Source organism: Actinia tenebrosa, unplaced genomic scaffold (assembly GCF_029948245.1).
Source record: "Actinia tenebrosa isolate PJP-AT-01 unplaced genomic scaffold, QUT_ActTen_1.0 PGA_scaffold13__45_contigs__length_12533684, whole genome shotgun sequence".
In the NCBI taxonomy this organism is placed as follows: Eukaryota; Metazoa; Cnidaria; class Anthozoa; order Actiniaria; family Actiniidae; genus Actinia; species Actinia tenebrosa.
The window spans coordinates 4,663,323-4,681,467 of NW_028292573.1; the positions used below are offsets into that span (position 1 = coordinate 4,663,323).

Here is an 18,145-nt window from a genome sequence, read left to right on the forward strand (position 1 = left end):
TCGTACCCTAAAATACCTAACCGTTAGGAGATCGTTACTTGAAATACCTAACCGTTAGGAGATCGTTACGTGAAATACCTAACCGTTAGGAAATCGTTGCTTGAAATACCTAACCGTTAGGAGATCGTACCCTGAAATACCTAACCGTTAGGAGATCGTTACTTGAAATACCTAACCGTTAGGAGATCGTTACGTGAAATACCTAATCGTTAGAAGATTGTTACTTGAAATACCTAACCGTTAGGAGATCGTTACTTGAAATACCTAATCGTTAGGAGATCGTTACTTGAAATACCTAACCGTTAGGAGATCGTTACTTGAAATACCTAACCGTTAGGAGATCGTTGCTTGAAATACCTAACCGTTAGGAGATCGTTATGTGAAATATCTAACCGTTAGGAGATCGTTACGTGAAATACCTAACCGTTAGGAAATCGTTGCTTGAAATACCTAACCGTTAGGAGATCGTACCCTGAAATACCTAACCGTTAGGAGGTCGTTCCGTGTAATACCTAACCGTTAGGAGATCGTTACGTGAAATACCTAACCGTTAGGAGATCGTTACTTGAAATACCTAACCGTTAGGAGATCGTACCCTAAAATACCTAACCGTTAGGAGATCGTTACTTGAAATTCCTAACCGTTAGGAGATCGTCACTTGAAATACCTAACCGTAGCAGATGAAAATGTGTGAAGGAATAAAGAAATAATTTTCGTTGTACGCTTTCTAATCGTTAACAAAATATGCAAAATCCGATTATTGATTATAATTTTCTGCTATGATATGATTTCATTCAGGCTCATCGTAGAGTCGTTAGTCTACTTTAGTCACACAGTCGAATGCTTGATAAAACAAAAACAACATGAAACTACTATAGTGTATTCTTAATAAAACAAACATTGCTCTAATGCAATGTTTGACTGCGATACCTTGAAGGTGTCGCTTAACGTAACATGAAACTACTTTATGTCAATCAAAGTTTAAACTTTTTTGACCAAAGCTCCTCATGTTTACTTCGATTTTTGCGTGAATGGGGATGCGATTTCAGAATTTTACGTGAGGCTGAAATTGGCCAAATAAATTTACGTGAATGCATTTTGCGAGGGGGTATAGGGGACCCTGTTACACCATAATACCTCAAAACATCTACAGGAGCAGATTCATATAAGTTTACAGGAGCTCACACATAAGTAATGCCCTACGTTCGTCCTTCTTACTCATATCTAGACGGTGTTGGATATTTTGTTGTATGTAACTTATATCTTATTAACATTGGTATACATCCCTTACATCATTGTATGGCACTCGCAGCATTCCGCTTGCATATTGCAACAACTAGTTCACTAATCTTAATTGGTCAGTGCACGTTACTATTCACCTTTGTCGGGCATAAGGTGAATTCGTTCAAGCGGAAGCAATGATTAGCTCACTCATATCCTAAGCTCGAATTTCTTCGTTTCCATGGGTTTTTGTGGCTACTGCCTCGAAGAGGCGAAGCCACTATGCCATCGGTTGTGTGTCCGTGAGTAAGAGTGTAACACCACAGGAAGCCCAAAAAGTACTCAAACAACCAATCAGCAGTCAGCCGATTACCGAAGTCTGTCTCGTAGACAATCGCTAAGAGGACAGGAAGCTTAATTTTTACCCTGCAAGCAGAGCTTGGCATCTTTTTCTTGGTGTTCTTACCCTGGGTGCCTTAAGGTTTCTTGTTTTCGAGAAGCGAACTCGTTCTCTCGCCATTCGCTCCTAAAAAAGACAAGCCCCTCTGGAATCCAAGGTACGGTGATCTTAGGCTTGCTCCAAGTCTTTCTCGTTATTTTTTTTCCATTGGAAAATTAGAATAAAAAAATTAATGCACGAGAGTTAGAGCAAGTCTACGGCGATCTACGTTTCCGTCTGCTGTACGTTTTCGACAAATCATTGGTATTCTTCAAGATAATCAAAGTTGATGTGACCCCACCCACCATTGTGATTATCCACCAATCGAACTCGAGCTGTCTGTCCTCGGAATTGTTCGATACTCCAGGACTTTGTAACCATGTATTCACTGCAGGGTCCTTTTGTTTGAGCAACAACGGTTCCTCCAATCAAAAGCTCAGCACGTTGTTGTTGCATAGTACATCCTCCTCCAATCCTAAACTTCAGTTGGGAACCATGGACGACAAAAGGTGGTGACGTCATCGTTCCTCTCGGTCCATCTCCTTGTGTACTTCCGTAAGTATGAGAAGGACTGGGTCGGTTTTCATATGATCCTATCCACCAGTTTCCTTGAAGGTTAGATGGTTTTCCTCTAGCTTTTGAATTATCTTTATATGTTGGTTGGTTATTAAAGGCCGTTCCCGTGAGTGACCAGCCGGTCTTCTTGCCATCCTCAAAATCAAAGATCACTCTCCTCCCGAAATCTGTCAAACAAGGGTGATTATACTTTAAACACTTTCTAATTTGTCGTTACACGGAATTTAACGCTGATTCAAAAGGATGAAAGAATAATGGATTGTCCAGAGCTTGTTTTCGAGATATTGAATTTTGAACATTACAGTCCGACTACATCAACCAAGGCCACCCAAACAAATTTTAAATCAAATTTACAAATCACATTTTTAACGCTGCATAACAGATGGATTAGTGAATTCTGGGTTTTAATTTTTTCTTCTTTACTTCTGATCATACACACGTATAAAGTAAAATATATGATTTTGAAGAGGAAATAAAAAAAATGGAAAGATTCTATTGTTTAAATACACAATCGTGATTAGTGTTATGAGAGAGAAAATTAATGTTTTTACAGACTAAGCTAGACATCAGTTTTTTAATTACTATTTCTTATCGTATGAAAACAAGATAAAGAACAATCAATTAGTTATTGAAAATATCGATATAAGATTTCAGTAAGGCTGCCATCACGCACGAGTTTAGATGATGGTATGCTTTGAATTTACAAGTAAACTACTTAGCTCCTCCCATTAGCATGTACACCTATGGTTACGCCCTACACACTCTTTACCCCTTTGCTTAGTCATTTTAGCACTATTCTTTTAAATCTTATGATACATATATTCCTCGTAGACCTTTCTACACATTTACCATATATTCACATATTATCCTTGGTTTAAGTTATGTTTAGTTCTATGATTTTCACTCGTATTATTCTTAATAAGATATCACACTCAGGAATTTACTATTTCCATTAGCCAATCAAGGCACAGCGATGATATCATATTGATTGTAGAATGACACCTGTCATGAAGTTATTATAAATAGAGCTCATGTAATTAGTTTTAGTCAGAAGAGTAGAGATAGAGTATAGAAGAAGAGAAAGTAGAATAAAGATCCCGAGTAGCTCTTACCGAGAGCGGTCCATCCCATAACATTAGCTAATTAATGAAAGTTTGTCTGGGTGGTCTTGGTGTAGTCACACTGTAACATCTTGACAAGTTTTCGTAACCAAGGTTCGTGTAAAATAATTTTTATTTGGCAGCCATGACAGTTGGCACAACAATAGAGTCTATTCCCCCTGGGAAACTGAATTCTTTCTCATGTAAATCAGATTAAACCAGCATCAATTGTTCCTGCCCACTGTCATGGCTGCCATCACTTGATGGTGCAAAGCCTCTATTCTACCGAAGAGGCTAATATTTAGCAAAGGACTCGACAAAACCTATATTCTGCTTGAGCGAATTGTTTCCCCCTTTTAGACCACAAGGTTTAAGGTTACTACTAAAATATATTGTCTTACGACAAAGGTGCTTAAAATAACTTTTAAGCATCTTCAAAATTCTTTAAGTTTCTATATCTGTTCGTTTCTTATACATTTTTGAATGTCATAAGACGTATTTACAGCATCTTCTGATATGTCTTCAGCATAATATGTTCGGTTTTCCCCTAGAAGTACAATCGCTTACCTGGGTAACAGTGGGTACCATTACCAAAATGACCTTGTTTGCAGGAGCAGTTGAAGCCACCAAGAGAATTAGTGCACGTGGCGTTCACGTGACAGTTATGTTTCCCTGATTCACACTCGTCAATATCTAAGGTAAAATGAAACTTGATAGAGTGGTTTTCAAAAACCCGTGAAACAATAACTCTTATTAGTGTAAATACACAGGTGATTATTGAAAATCTCGCGCGCTGATTGGTCGAGAAACTAAGATTATCACACGATAATCACCTCCAGCGATAATCCAAAATGGCGGCCAGCCACTTTGTTGCTGTTACCTAATTTTAAATGTCTTTTATATTCTTTTTTTTTTTTTTTTTTTTTTTTTTTTTTAATGAAAGAATCACCTGTGTATTTATACTAAAACAATTATTTGTCTCAGCCTCAATGAATATCGAAACTTCGTTTCGGTCATTATTACCCGATATTCATTTCGCCTTCGGCGAATACTTGTTTTAAAGTACTTTACGACTAAAGCCTTGCAAACGAGTCTGAATTTTATGGCTCAAAATCCCTTGAGATAATAAATAACAATGAACAACCGCCATATAGGTTGATCTAACAAGAGAAGCTAATGAAGAATGCTTTGTTAACGTCAACCAAGATGGCGGCTATGACATAAAATGTATCAGGTCGTTTCTTGCCTTCACAGTGCTTGCCGTTTCCATTGAATCCACTTTTGCAAGTACAGTTAAACCCACCAATCGTGTTGTTGCACGTGGCGTCCGAGTGACAAGTGTGAGTGCCGTCATTACATTCATTGATATCTATCAAAAAAAATATCCTATTAGTTTGAATATTTTGAAGAAAGTTTTTTTAAGCGACCAATCGTGTTGTTGCACGTGGCATCCACGTGACAAGTGTGTGTGCCGTCACTGCATTCACTGATGTCTATCAAAAAAAATATCCTATTAGTTTGAATATTTTGAAGAAAGTTTTTTTAAGCGACAAGCGTGAGTGCCGTCATTACATTCATTGATATCTATCAAAATTATCCTATCCTATTCGAATTTTTTGAAGAAAGTTTTTTTAAGCTTAAGGATAACTGGGGCTAAGATATTACAGTTAATAGGCCGGAGGGAAAGAGTTGAGAGGGGAGAGAAAATACAAAACCTTAATTCCAATGACCCAATAATTTGTCTCTTGGTGTTACCTTGAAAGCAGTTATCTCCTCCATATCCAGCAGGACAGATGCATTTATAAGGCACAGGATCTGAGAGAAATTCTCCTTGGCAAGTGGCATTTTTTGGGCAAGGATTACTTGAACAGTGGTTCTAGTCAATGGAAAATTAACTTAATTAACAAACCACGGAAAAGCAAATCTGCGAATGTAGTTTATGAAGGAGTACAGAGTTTGAGTAAGAGAATAGAATGGAAATGTTATGGAATTTAAAATCTTATGCACTGCAGAAAAGCAGTATTCTTTGATTGCACGTTACGTCATCGCGGCCTCTCGGGGGAAGGTTGGTGCCATTTAACAAAAGATTTCTTTTTAGCATCCATTAACGGCACCACAATGACCGCCATGTCTTTGTCTTGTCTTAACTCACTTGGGAATGCTTCCAGCCCATCAATTGGGCATTTATACTAGTGTAACAAAGAAAAGGAAAAGTCGAAAAGCAAGAAAAGAAATATTTTTCTTACCTCTGAGCCATGATAGGTACAGCCTGCTTTCTCTATCAAGTCATGCCGGATGTGGTCAGAATTTGTCAGTTCGCACACAAAGTTGCCTTGTTTCTCACAAAAGTTAAACGTCCAACACGCAGGCTCCAAATAACACTGTATCCTACACATTCTAACGTCTGTGATTGGTTGGATGATACGGATGGTGTGATTGGTCAAAGCTTTGTCTTTGAGGATGTGCGTAATCGAGAGTGTTCGACATCCAGTACCTTCAATTCAAAGTGCATATAAGTGTTATGCAACAAAATTTTAGGAATAATTTGTTCAAATGAATAATGCTTTTTGTATATGATTGTGCAAGTCTAGCATGTTGAGTCTAGTAACCGAGACTGTTTTGACTTGGAGATCTACGACTTGTAGTTTTCTATTCTAGTGTGAAATCTCTTTCAAATTACTTGAACTTAAACATTCAAACCACCAAGGTTGTTCTTGTCTAGATAAGGGATGTTAATAGAATTTCTGATTAGAATAAAACGCGTAGAGTTCAGCTTTAAAAAACATGACGTTTCGGCTATAGCTAGTAAAAGCCTTCATCAGAATGATTACCTGGTTATATAAGGACGAGTAATTTAACTATTTCTGTGTATTCAATCTTGTACTTAGTTGCGAACAAGGCTAAGGTTGTAGTTCCGGTTGTACTGGGAGGTACAGACCTAAGTACGGACAGGTGGCCGAGTAAGGCCTTGGCTAAATGAGGAAACATGTTTACCGCGCGCATGTTTCATTGATGTTTCCCAGTTTAGCCACATGCGAAACATTGCTGCGTGCAACAAATTTTGCTTCCAAGACGCATGGAAACAATGTTTCCAAATGTTTCCTCGTTTAGCCACGAAAGTCAACATTCTAAAAGTTCGTTACTTAGCAACGCTAGCTCTATCTTGAAAGTGCGCATGCGCTAACCGATATTGAGTAAACATGTTTCCCGATGTTCCCTGACAGTTTTGCCACCTTTGGAAACATTTAAGAAAATATGTTTCCTCGTTTAGCTAGGGCCTAAGGAATCCCGACTTACAGCCACGCCGACTAAGGAAAGTCCTTCTGGTCAACCTGACTCTGCTCTGGTTTGTGTAGTTAGATCTGACACTCAACTCGTATGAACGTCTAAGACGAGGTTCAATAAAACGAGTGGCTCGACAGACCAGAGATCTGCCTCGCGTTGCATACGCTTACAAAAGCCCTAAGGGATGCTGTCGTTATTTAAAAGCCACCATAAAATAAATAAGAATAATGCTTACTAATCTTTTATTTTTCTTCTCGTTACCGAGGTAGAGATTCAATATAGTCAGAAATTACAAAAAGAAGTTGGCAAAAAGTCATCCTCAAATCTCTCAAATCTTTCATATCCCTCAAATCTCTCAAATCCCTCAAATCGCAAAATATCTCTGCGAGAATTAATCTATAATGGCTGAAACTTATGTTGGTTATATTTTGAAAAATTGTCATCGCTAAATCACCACCACCACAAAGTACAGCATTGGCGTAGTTCAAGAATACTGCAGGGTAGAGCAGTGAGTTTAGTGTGTGTTTGATGATATTGCCATGGAAACACCCAGGCTTTTTTCAAGACAAGGCAAGAATTCTCATTGCAGCTAAAGGAAATGGCAGGTGGGTTTTGAAACGGAAAACAATATAAACTAAATATAGAAATTGAAATGTAAACGTTAACTCGCTTGTTCTTCGTGTAAAGAGTTACAAAAGGACTCTACCTTTCAGATAATTTAATTATTTTGATAGTTTGTTTAATTTGGTTTTCAGTCGCTAACCCTTAGAGTAGTTACTTCTTTTATTTTCGCGTCGTCTTGCTAGACTACCAAATTAATTCTATTCCATGTCTATATCTTATCTTTTATAGACCCTTTTTTCTTTCCTGAACTGCACTTGTTGCTAAAAGGCTTTTTTTGAGAATAAAATAAAATAGGCGAAAGGCCAACATTGGAGATTTTTCTCCGCTACGCTCGGGCTTTTCTCATTTTTGTTGTCCTTGACTATACTATTTTTAAACCTGTTTACTGAATGCCTAAACCATTGTCACTTATTTTACAATAATTATGTTGTTGAAGAATCGTTTCTCTTTATATATCTAAAATTTAGCTTAGTAAAATATCACAAAATATCATCACATAACGTTTTTTTTTGTTTTGTTTTGTTTAGGTTTTTACTGTATTCCGAAAAAAATGCCTTGTATCCTTAAAATCTAAGACCGAGTAACACGCTACAAAATAGGTATCCAAGTCAGAAAAAGTTAAAGCGTTTTTGGTACAATGTAATTTGTAAGAAAATTTTTGAATTGAGAATAGCTTCAGTTGAGTACTCTGGTGCGTATATTTTGGGTAATTTAAAAGTTTCTTCCTGACACAATAAGTTTATTTGAAAATATCCAAACTGCCGGGCTGGGCGCAGGTCATGAGGGATAATAAAATGTTTAAGACTTACCTTTTACACAAGAGCACACAAATAACAGCAATATCCAGAGTCAAGAATAAAGCAGCGTGGAAAGAACTCATTGCTATCCCTCGATGTTCGCACACGATATTCGCACACGTTTTATTGAGGAAATGAATTATCGTTGGTGTGGCGTGTTTATATTTAAAACAGCTTTCTCAATAAAGTATTTGTGGGGAAAGACCAAAGAACAATTCGACGAACTGAATTGATTAAGTTCAGAAAAAAAGTAAAACAAGACCGTCAAGCTTGCTTCAAGTGTGGTCGCTGATGAATAATGAAATGAAAAGACATAGTGCAAGCGTTTATGAAATTTCAAATTTCATTGATAAAACGTTTGCATGTCATTATTTATTCATTTTCGTTCGCATCTTTTCAAGTAATAATTGATACATGGTTTTTTATTTCTCGATAAAAATAATAATAATTATCATCATCATTATCATCATTATCAACATCATCATATATATTTAGATTTTTTTTTTTTTTTTTTAAATTATCAATATTATTTTTTAATTTACTCAGATGCTTTCAAACCGCCGTAAGGGTTCTTTAGTCCGTGGGTAAAGCTTAATGGCAAAGCTCTTTAAGAACTGGTTCAAATATGACAATAGACGACAGCTCTAGCATGAGGCGTATTGTTTTCTTGTCTCAAACTATTCCCAAGAAGCTTGAGGGCATGGAGAACGTCAAGGAGGCAGCATCGTCGCAATGGCCACTAGCTGAGACTGCATTTGTCCTACTTTCTGATTAGTTCAGATTCAGTTTCTCGACCATGCTTGTTAATAGCCAACTGGTCGGCCTCCTTGCCAGTTAGGATTCTTAAACCACTTTATGTTTCTTTGATTATTTCTTCATTTCAGTTTATTAATTTGTGGACTACACTACTGTAACACTAGCAGTTAGCTAAGTGTACTCTTAAATAAGGTTAATTAACTGGCAATTTGAAGTTTCAAGTTTATTTTGGGAACTAAACTTGAAACTTGAATGCTCAGTGTCTTTTCTAGTTGAACAGCTTCTGGTAGTCTCCCCCACAGCCGCTTTCAGTGTCGTCACGCAACGCTTTCTCAGGGGAGAAAGCGTTGCGTGATGACACTGAAAGCGGCTGTGGGGGAGACTAAGCCTCTGGTGGCTCAAATGCGAGGTAACACTTTTGATGCGTCTTTTAACATAACTGGTAAACCGACAAATAAATAAAATTCAAGGGAATGACACGAAATCTGAATTGAAATGGAAAATGGTACGCCCAAAGTTAAAGAAAGAAACGAAAAGCTATAATACTTTTTACCGTTCTTACTGTACTAAGGTTACAGTTTTATTGTGTTTTGCATCTGATGATTTTCTTGTATTCCTTCCTGAACGTCGGATTCATTGCTCCATATATCACAGGATTGACAGCAGTATAACTCGCCGTCAAGTACGTCACGATCATGTGCACCTGTCGTGGAAGGCTTTTGTCGTGACTGGTTATTAAAATCACAATAAGAACTGGTATCCAATTCAGCACAAACCCCATTAGAACCGTAAACATGGTCCACGTGACCTTGATTTCTTGGACACTCGTTCCCAGGCTGTTTGGGTTGGAGGCAGGAGCGATACTTCTCTTGTGTTCTCGAATTTTCTTAAAGACTTTAAAGTAGCAGTAGGTGATGATTGTGAATGGTAATAAGATAGAAAAGGCTGAGTTGATGTTTCCTATAATCTTTGTCGTTGAGTTTTTTGTAGTGCGCGAAAGATTACACATAATTTTTCTTGGAAGAAAAATATTGTAGACAACATTCCCTGTACCTATGACAACCAATCCTACGACAAAATAAACAAACCAACCACCAAAGATCATGATCGAGCATGTCTTTTTGTTGAACCATCTCTTGTATTTGTGCTTTTTACAGACGCAAACATATCGATTGACCGCCATTACAGCTATGGTGTAGCAGGAAACGTTTAGCAAGATCAATGAGATTGTTCCCTGGAAATCGCAAACCGTCTGCCCCATCTCAAACCGACTGACGGCTGATGAAACAACAGAGATAGGCAAAACCAACATCGGGTATAATATGTCGGCCACCGCGAGGGAGAGTACGAAGTAGTTAGTGATGGTACGAAGCCTGAGATTACGATAGATGGAGATTACTACCAGAAGATTTCCTCCAATGGCAATCAGTTCAATAAGGATTAAAATACTTGTCTCTACAGCGATGGTAGCTGGACTGCGGTTCCAGAAATCTCGCCATTTCTGAGACACATTAGCTGTGGAGATAGTCGAATTCATCTAAAAAATACGAAACACTCAGTTAATTTTACGAACCAATGACCTGCGGTAATTGCAAGGCTCGCTTGATTTTGTAATTCTATCTTCTAGATATAAGTTAAAAGTATAGGAGATAATTCTTTTCGTATTCAAGCAGCAAACGCCAAAAACTATTTTCTTGAAGAAAGGCTGTCGTACGAGGCTAAAATCTTGTTATTCAGAAACTTTAACTTGTTTGGAAGTGGAGATGACCGATGAAAGTGGGACCAAAGCAAAAATTTTATTCGAAAATGAGGTTTAGGCCTTCAATATTTTCTTTAAAAAAAGCCTGACAAAGCAACATTCTAACACAAATGTAACAAAACATCTTTGTACAATTGAAAATACCGCTTCAAACAGGCATTTTATCATAGTACATCAGTTTCTAACTGTTTAAAAAAGGTTTTGAGTGTTAACCCAAAACGAAAATTGGAATAAAAACTCATACGAAAGTCTAGTGTTTGGCACTTTTTGCCATTATTGCTCGTTATTGAAAAACATTTCCTCATAACATAATTAGTCAAGTTTTCTCTCAAATTTACTGCAATATTGTCATCGATCAATCACAATCTTAAATATTAATTGTGTAGTTATTGAATTATCGACCTAGCGCGACCTTTATGTGGTTAGTAACTCTAGTACGAACAATAGACCAACGCCAAAAAAACAGCGAGGAATAAAAAGAGGGAGAAAGAAATAGAGGAAAAAAGAAGAGGAAAAAAAGAGGCAAGCAATAAAGAAACAACTAGTGTAAAAATAAAATAAAGAGGGAAAAAATAGAGGGAAGGAAAGAACGAAAGAAAAAAAATAAAAGCAAAAAGAGATAGGCAATCTAAGTTTAACACGCTGTGAATACCATACACTCAATCGATGATGTTCAAAACCCACCTCTTCAGCTGCAAAACATAAAGTTGTCAACCTTACTATCTCCTTGAGTTTCGTTTTCTCTTCGTGAAATTCAGTAAAACTCACATTCGTAGCGCCGAGCCGAATAATAAGATCTTTGCCCCGCCTAAACTTTGAACCGGATTTATTATTTCGAGAAGCTACGAGACTGTACGAAGTCATTGTTACCGCTAACATCTGCTTGCACCACTCATATTTATTAAAGTCTTAAAATAAAGTCTTGATGAATTCATGTCCTGATATTCACTTCATTTATTATCATTATAATCATCACTTATCAATGCTCTTATTTTTTGTCTTATTTCATCGACAAGTTTTCTTTTTCCTTCGTGCAGACTCGGTAAAGACTCCAAATCAAATATCTAAAATAGCCGAATTTCGAAGAATGACAGATCTGAAGAAGGAGAAGAGTGAAATGCTGACTTTAGGATCCACAAATGAACTGAATTCTTATTCTCGGGTGAGATCCGTATTTATATACGGACTGCGGGATCAAGTGAAGATGGAGGGCGATAAAAACACAGTAGGCTCTTATCATAGCAGCCAACCTCAATGGTTGAATCAGTTTTAAAAATTTGGTGACTTTTTGTTAATTGTAAAGATTTTTTGTTCCATTGGCTATAACTGACTGCCTCATAAAGTGCGTATCACCCTTCTTCAATATTCACAGAATCAAGGGCGGATCCAGCCAAAATTTTAGGGGGGGGCTAATTGAGTTTAGGGGGGGCTAATTGAGTTTCTTTCGTCAACACAATGGAAAATAATAAAAAAAGCATCTAATTCTTCATGAAGATATAGAAATATAGATAAGTTATAGTGCTTGGGAACGAGGTTATTCCGGGCGAAAGCCCTTGGAATTAAATTCGGAAAAATTAACTTCCGACCTCGCTGACTGGCTAAGTGCTACGCGGTCCACATATTCTCACTTTGCATCTAATTCTTCAGGTTTTTTTTTTTGTTTTGTTTTGTTTTGTTTTTCTCGCTGAAGTGGGGCCACCCTTGAGTATTGATTCTACGTGGGGTAAGATGTTAAATAACCAGAAAAAATGTCATAGTTTGAGTGCAGCTTCTTGAAGCCAGGTTTTTCCATGCCATATGCTAATTCTGTGACGTATGAGGAGTATTCATTTAACAAAACATTACTGGCACAGATAAATTAAATTTGAAATACGTCGTTGTTTTTCCCATTGCTCTTATAGAAATTATTGCAAGTTGGTTTCATATAGAAGCAGGTGTTTCGAATTACAAGGAACAACAAATAACCATAATTGTTATAGCTACGAAATTTTCCGATATAAGGAACACTCTCATTGTTTGAAAGGTGACCACGTGACACTAGTTAATCTAAATGTATCCCGAAATAAGTTGGGTCGGGAAATAAGTTGCACGTGACAACAATCGTGAAAATAAACAAGTGCACGTGATCAGAACGTGAAAATCGCTGATGGCGTGATATTTTGCACCAATCAAAAACAACAGAGCGGGAGCAGATATTTTGCTTTATAAATGTTCAGTACAAATGGAGCTCGAAGCGAAACAATAGAGATTTTCCAGTGTTCTACAGAATTACAGACTTTTATTGAGAAAAAGGATTCGGAAAATACGAAAAAAGCGACCGCTAAAAATGCTGTTGCTACTCTCCTCGGTTTTTGGTAGAGAAATACAAGACCGTATTTGAGTTGTATTTGTAAAATCATGGTCAGTTTTCAATGCATGCTAGCTGAATAAAGTTCTTATTTCGTTAGAGTGAAAGCATTTAACCCATGAAATAAAAAATACTAGTCAATGTGTAATAGTCAAATACAGTCGATCCCAAAAACGTTGTCCAAGTGAAAAGAGGTTTATAGGACAATAAATGTCACGTGTCTCATTAAATATTCAGTTTTACGCGCGTGTGGAAATAGGAATCTGAACGTGCTGCATCACATGCGTGGCAGAAAATGTCGACGGCGGGTAATTCAAAACAAGTTCTTTCGACTTTAGAAGTTCGGGTTTTGGACTCCAAGAAGAAGTCTAGCTACGTTGTAAGAAGTTTACCCAATTTTCCAGTGTTAGAGACCGTTTCAGAGCTACGTTCTGAGCTAGTGAAAGCCTTACCAGACTTAGAGAACGTTCTGTAAGACTGAGTAATGAGTAATGAGCAAACCAATCTGCACGTACCATACGTTCTTGCGCGTGAATCCAAGCCTGTGGACCGTTCTGCATAATGTTTGCAGAGCCAGTTGTATTGAATATTTTCGTCGCTATTTCATTCAATTGCATTTCATGACGTTCTAGAAGACACTCCATGACGATATACTCTTCATGCGGAAAAAGTGTTCCTGTTTGAAGAGGTCGACCGACGGGCCAAGGATTAATGTCTCCACTAGTGTAGAATGTCGCACACGTCCGTTTGACCGTTTCAGGACTTACAAACAGATTAGCAGCTATCTCCTGGTTTGTTTTTGCATAAAACAAATGTTGGTATACCATTCTCCTTTCAGATTCAGTTTTCAATACTGTAATTTACTTTTGCATCAGTATGCTAATTAAAAAATCCACGCGCGTAAAACTGAATATTTAATGAGACACGTGACATTTATTGTCCTATAAACCTCTTTTCACTTGGACAACGTTTTTGGGATCGACTGTATACACAAAAGAAGGCATTGGAATTAAGGTCTACTAAAGTGTATTAGGCCTAGGGCAAACGTCGAACTTTCCGTGCACCGAACTTAATTACATCACAGAATGCCGCCTCATTATCACCTGATATCCATTGTTTTTAATGAGTTCGGTGCATGGAAAGTTCAACGTTTGCCCTAGGCCTTAGTCTAATATCTATTTCACGGGCTTAATGACTTCACTCTAAGTGACTTCTCAATATTTCTCAATTGCTATATAACAAAACACTTAGAGGGGCACTTGGATGAAAATGGATAAAAATTGGAAATGGCTTTAAACTTAGTTTAACGTATCTATATGGCCCCAATAGTATCCAAGCAACATAATTTCTTCACAGTAAAATGTGTCGGATAAAAATTATCAATTTTATTCAGCATCTAAATTGTGAGTAAATGACGTCATTTACTCAACCCTATTCAGTGTTCTTTCTGTTTTTGAACCACAATTTCTCAACTGCAAGTGGCTCCCAGGCTAAAATGTTCACTAATCTGGTTTTCATAATCATAATTGAGTCACATTATACTCAAATACAGTCAATTACCCGTACTTTCACGGGGCGTTCTCGTGAAACTATCGAGACTCGAGGGAAAACAAAAGTAACAATTTCCCTCGCGATAAAGTTACGGAAATCACGAACGACCGAAAAGTTTTCGAAAAACAAAGTTTACATTCAGTTAAACTTTTGAAAAAACAACTGAGACAAAATAGAAAATAATGCAAAATGCAATGCAAAATGACTAATTTCTTTGACAGTAGACTAAATTGGCATTTGTAAATGTTTTTGAATATCTTTTTTAGCTTTTTAAAGTGAAAGACAAGGTCTTTATATAATAACATATCTCAACAACACAAATTTATTAGCTCATTTGTATAATCATACTAGCTCGAACAGCTTAATAAACAGTTGAATATTTGGTGTAATTTCATATTCATTCGATATTTAAATAAATTATCTTTAGAAAGATATAAAATCATTGAATGAAAGTCTTCTTTGTTTTGCCGATGGGGCCCCGCGACAGGAGGCGAACAGAGCTGCATTTTTCTTGAACGAAAAACATACGATAGCTGGTTAAAAACAACCGAATTGTTAAAGATTCACAAAGTTAAATAAAGGACAAACATTTGTTGTAATATGCTCTTCGCGTTATATTTCATCCAGCATTAAAATAAATTAAGCTTATATATAGGAATATCAAAAGTTTGAGAGAAAGTCTTTGATTTGTCGATTCGTCGAGAAAAATGCTTGTCAAAAAAAATATATAAATATATACCACTGATTGTTTGCTAAAAAACACACACCTGAATTCTTGAAGAACACTTCTTGATCCATCTTTGACTAAATGAAAGTTTTTTTTAAATTGTTTTTGGTCTATAACTTGTCCTATAGCGATTTTTTTCTGTGTATTTGAGAGCCGCATTTGTGAGAAGTTATGCTTTGACATCAAGCGGGATTCCTGTGTTGTGTACACGGACGGACGGACGGACGGACGGAAGTGACGTCAGCCAAGCCATGAAAAATCAACTCGATGGTTTACCATTTTTTCTTAAGTATGGTGCTCCGCTATAAGGAAAAAACTCACTTTCAACCACCATTTCATCGTCTTTTAAACCTCGAGCTCCACAAAAAAACTTGATCGAAATGATCCCTACGATGGGGGATTCATTTCTTTAAAGCTCTTTTGGCTCTTCCCCCAATATTATGTTTCGATAACCAAAATTTTCTGCATTTTCTGAAAATTTTATGTCAAGGATCTTACCTGCGTAGGACTCGGGCAAGAACGAATTTCGACCTTACTACTCTCCCGCCCAGGATTTTTGTAACGTGTACACGACCCACCACCAGCCACCCCACAAGGCTAGTTTTGTCACTCGAAAAATCCTTCCACAAAGTTTTCTATGGTCGACATTTTTTCGCTTTTTTGGTTGGTTTTACTTAAAAAATGAAAGATAACTACGGGTAACTCAACACGATATCAGGTTTAGTGACAATTATGATGGATGTCTTTCATGCAACTTGAAATTTTGGAGATTTCCGTGTACTTTTTCAGGAGAAAACTGCATCATCATGAAAGCTGGTTAGCAAAAACGTTAGGTAATAAGTATAAGAGAAATAAGAAGAGAGGTAAGGTAAAGAGAAATTAATAAAGATTAATAAATATTATATATATATATGTATATATGTATAGGAGCATGCAAGCATACAGTAGGCAAGGACTGTATGGCTTTAAGCAATGCATCTGATGATTTTCTTGTATTCCTTTCTGAACGTCGGATTCATTGCTCCATATATCACAGGATTGACAGCAGTATAACTCGCCATCAAGTACGTCACGATCATGTGCACCTGTCGTGGAAGGCTTTTGTCGTGACTGGTTATTAAAATCACAATAAGAACTGGTATCCAATTCAGCACAAACCCCATTAGAACCGTAAACATGGTCCACGTGACCTTGATTTCTTGGACACTCGTTCCCAGGCTGTTTGGGTTGGAGGCAGGAGCGATGTTTCTCTTGTGTTCTCGAATTTTCTTAAAGACTTTGAAGTAGCAGTAGGTGATGATTGTGAATGGTAATAAGATAGGAAAGGTTGAGTTGATGTTTCCTATAATCTTTGTCGTTGAGTTTTTTGTAGTGCGCGAAAGATTACACATAATTTTTCTTGGAAGAAAAACATTGTAGACAACATTCCCTGTACCTATGACAACCAATCCTACGACAACATAAACAAACCAACCACCAAAGATCATGATCGAGCATGTCTTTTTGTTGAACCATCTCTTGTATTTGTGCTTTTTACAGACGCAAAAATATCGATTGACCGCCATCATAGCTATGGTGTAGGCAGAAACGTTTAGCAAAATCAATGAGATTGTTCCCTGGAAATCGCAAACCGTCTGCCCCATCTCAAACCGACTGACGGCTGATGAAATCACAGAGATAGGCAAAACCAACATCGGGTATAATATATCAGTCATCGCGAGGGAGAGTACGAAGTAGTTAGTGATGGTACGAAGCCTGGGATTACGATAGATGGAGATTACTACCAGAAGATTTCCTCCAATGGCAATCAGTCCAATAAGGATTAAAATACTTGTCTCTACAGCGATGGTAGCTGGACTGCGGTTCCAGAAATCTCGCCATTTCTGAGACACATGAGGCGTGGAGATAGTCGAATTCATCTAAAAAATATGAAACACTCTGTTAATTTTACGAACCGAAATGGCCGTTTTTTCTGTGCTAATCGCAAGGCTCGGCTTGCCTGTAATTCAAACTTCGAGAGGGTAAATTTCGGCTTTTTTCCAACCTCTAATATACCTTTAAAGTTAATTATAATTTATGTAACTAGGAACAACTCGTGGAGAAAAGAAAGAAAGAGATGGATAGATAGATAGATAGAAAGATAGAAGGAAAAAAGATGAAGGGAAGTAAGGAACGAAAGAATACAGAAGGAAAAGTGATAGGCAATCCATAAATACCATACACTCGATTGATCAGTGATGTTTTCAATGGTCTGGAAACCCATTTCTTCCATCGATCATCAACAGCTGAAAAAAATAAAGTTTTCAACCTCACTATGTCCTTGAGTTTCGTGGTTTCTTCCTCATTGTATCGCGGCCTTTTGAACGATTTCAGTATTATTTCGAGCCAAGACTCAAAAGACAAAGTTTGGATTTAGTTATTGAGATGTAACAGCCATCTGCTCGCACCACTCAGACATCTTTTTTTTAGCCTCTAAAATAAAAGCCTTGATAACTCTCCTGACATGCATTTACTTGATTTTATTATCATTACAATCATCACTCTTATCAAAGCTTTTAATTTTTCGTCTAGTTTCATCGACAAGTTAAGTCTTCGTGCTTCGAGCAGTCTTTGTGATCCAAAACCTGATAGAAGAGCGCCTCAATAGTTGACCAGCTCAGCTAAAAAAATGTGGTAGCTATTTTTTTTTTTTTAATTTGTTTTTTCATTTTTAGAGGTCGGGTATCAATTGGCATGGGACAGTGTCCTGTTTTCTTCCAAGAAAAAGTCAAGTCAAGTCTAATCTCAAGGAACATGCTTTCAAGCCAATATTATGTTTTCATACAAGTCCATTCTCAAGGAACAGACTTTTGAGATACCAATTCCCTTCATCATAATTAGAGCTAGCCGTAGTTAATAATACTGAAATATTCTCAAGCAAATTTCGCAAAAATCTAATGTCTGGGGGAAAAAAAGCGTCGTCA

The 18,145-nt window shown here is 37.1% G+C and overlaps 3 protein-coding genes across 3 annotated transcripts; all 3 read right to left on the bottom strand.

Moving 5' to 3' along the window:
• Positions 1 to 1,204: 1,204 nt before the first annotated feature.
• Positions 1,205 to 8,176, bottom strand: LOC116293295 (uncharacterized). The gene is made up of 6 exons (XM_089028716.1): positions 8,055 to 8,176; positions 5,583 to 5,830; positions 5,092 to 5,212; positions 4,539 to 4,705; positions 3,904 to 4,045; positions 1,205 to 2,403 (listed from the first exon to the last, which is right to left on the bottom strand). Exons 2-6 carry the CDS (start codon positions 5,730 to 5,732, stop codon positions 1,919 to 1,921), a joined length of 1,065 nt encoding a protein of 354 aa, XP_088884842.1. The 5' UTR covers positions 5,733 to 5,830; positions 8,055 to 8,176; the 3' UTR covers positions 1,205 to 1,918.
• A 1,020-nt stretch (positions 8,177 to 9,196) lies between these two features.
• LOC116293304 (melatonin receptor type 1A-like) lies at positions 9,197 to 13,731 on the bottom strand. Its single transcript, XM_089028717.1, has 2 exons — positions 13,357 to 13,731; positions 9,197 to 10,335 (listed from the first exon to the last, which is right to left on the bottom strand). Exons 1-2 carry the CDS (start codon positions 13,729 to 13,731, stop codon positions 9,379 to 9,381), a joined length of 1,332 nt encoding a protein of 443 aa, XP_088884843.1. The 3' UTR covers positions 9,197 to 9,378.
• A 2,376-nt stretch (positions 13,732 to 16,107) lies between these two features.
• On the bottom strand, positions 16,108 to 17,444 carry LOC148911660 (melatonin receptor type 1A-like). Its single transcript, XM_089028718.1, has 2 exons — positions 17,404 to 17,444; positions 16,108 to 17,101 (listed from the first exon to the last, which is right to left on the bottom strand). The coding sequence occupies exon 2, from the start codon at positions 17,099 to 17,101 to the stop codon at positions 16,148 to 16,150; it is 954 nt and encodes a 317-aa protein (XP_088884844.1). The 5' UTR covers positions 17,404 to 17,444; the 3' UTR covers positions 16,108 to 16,147.
• Between the last annotated feature and the right edge of the window lie 701 nt (positions 17,445 to 18,145).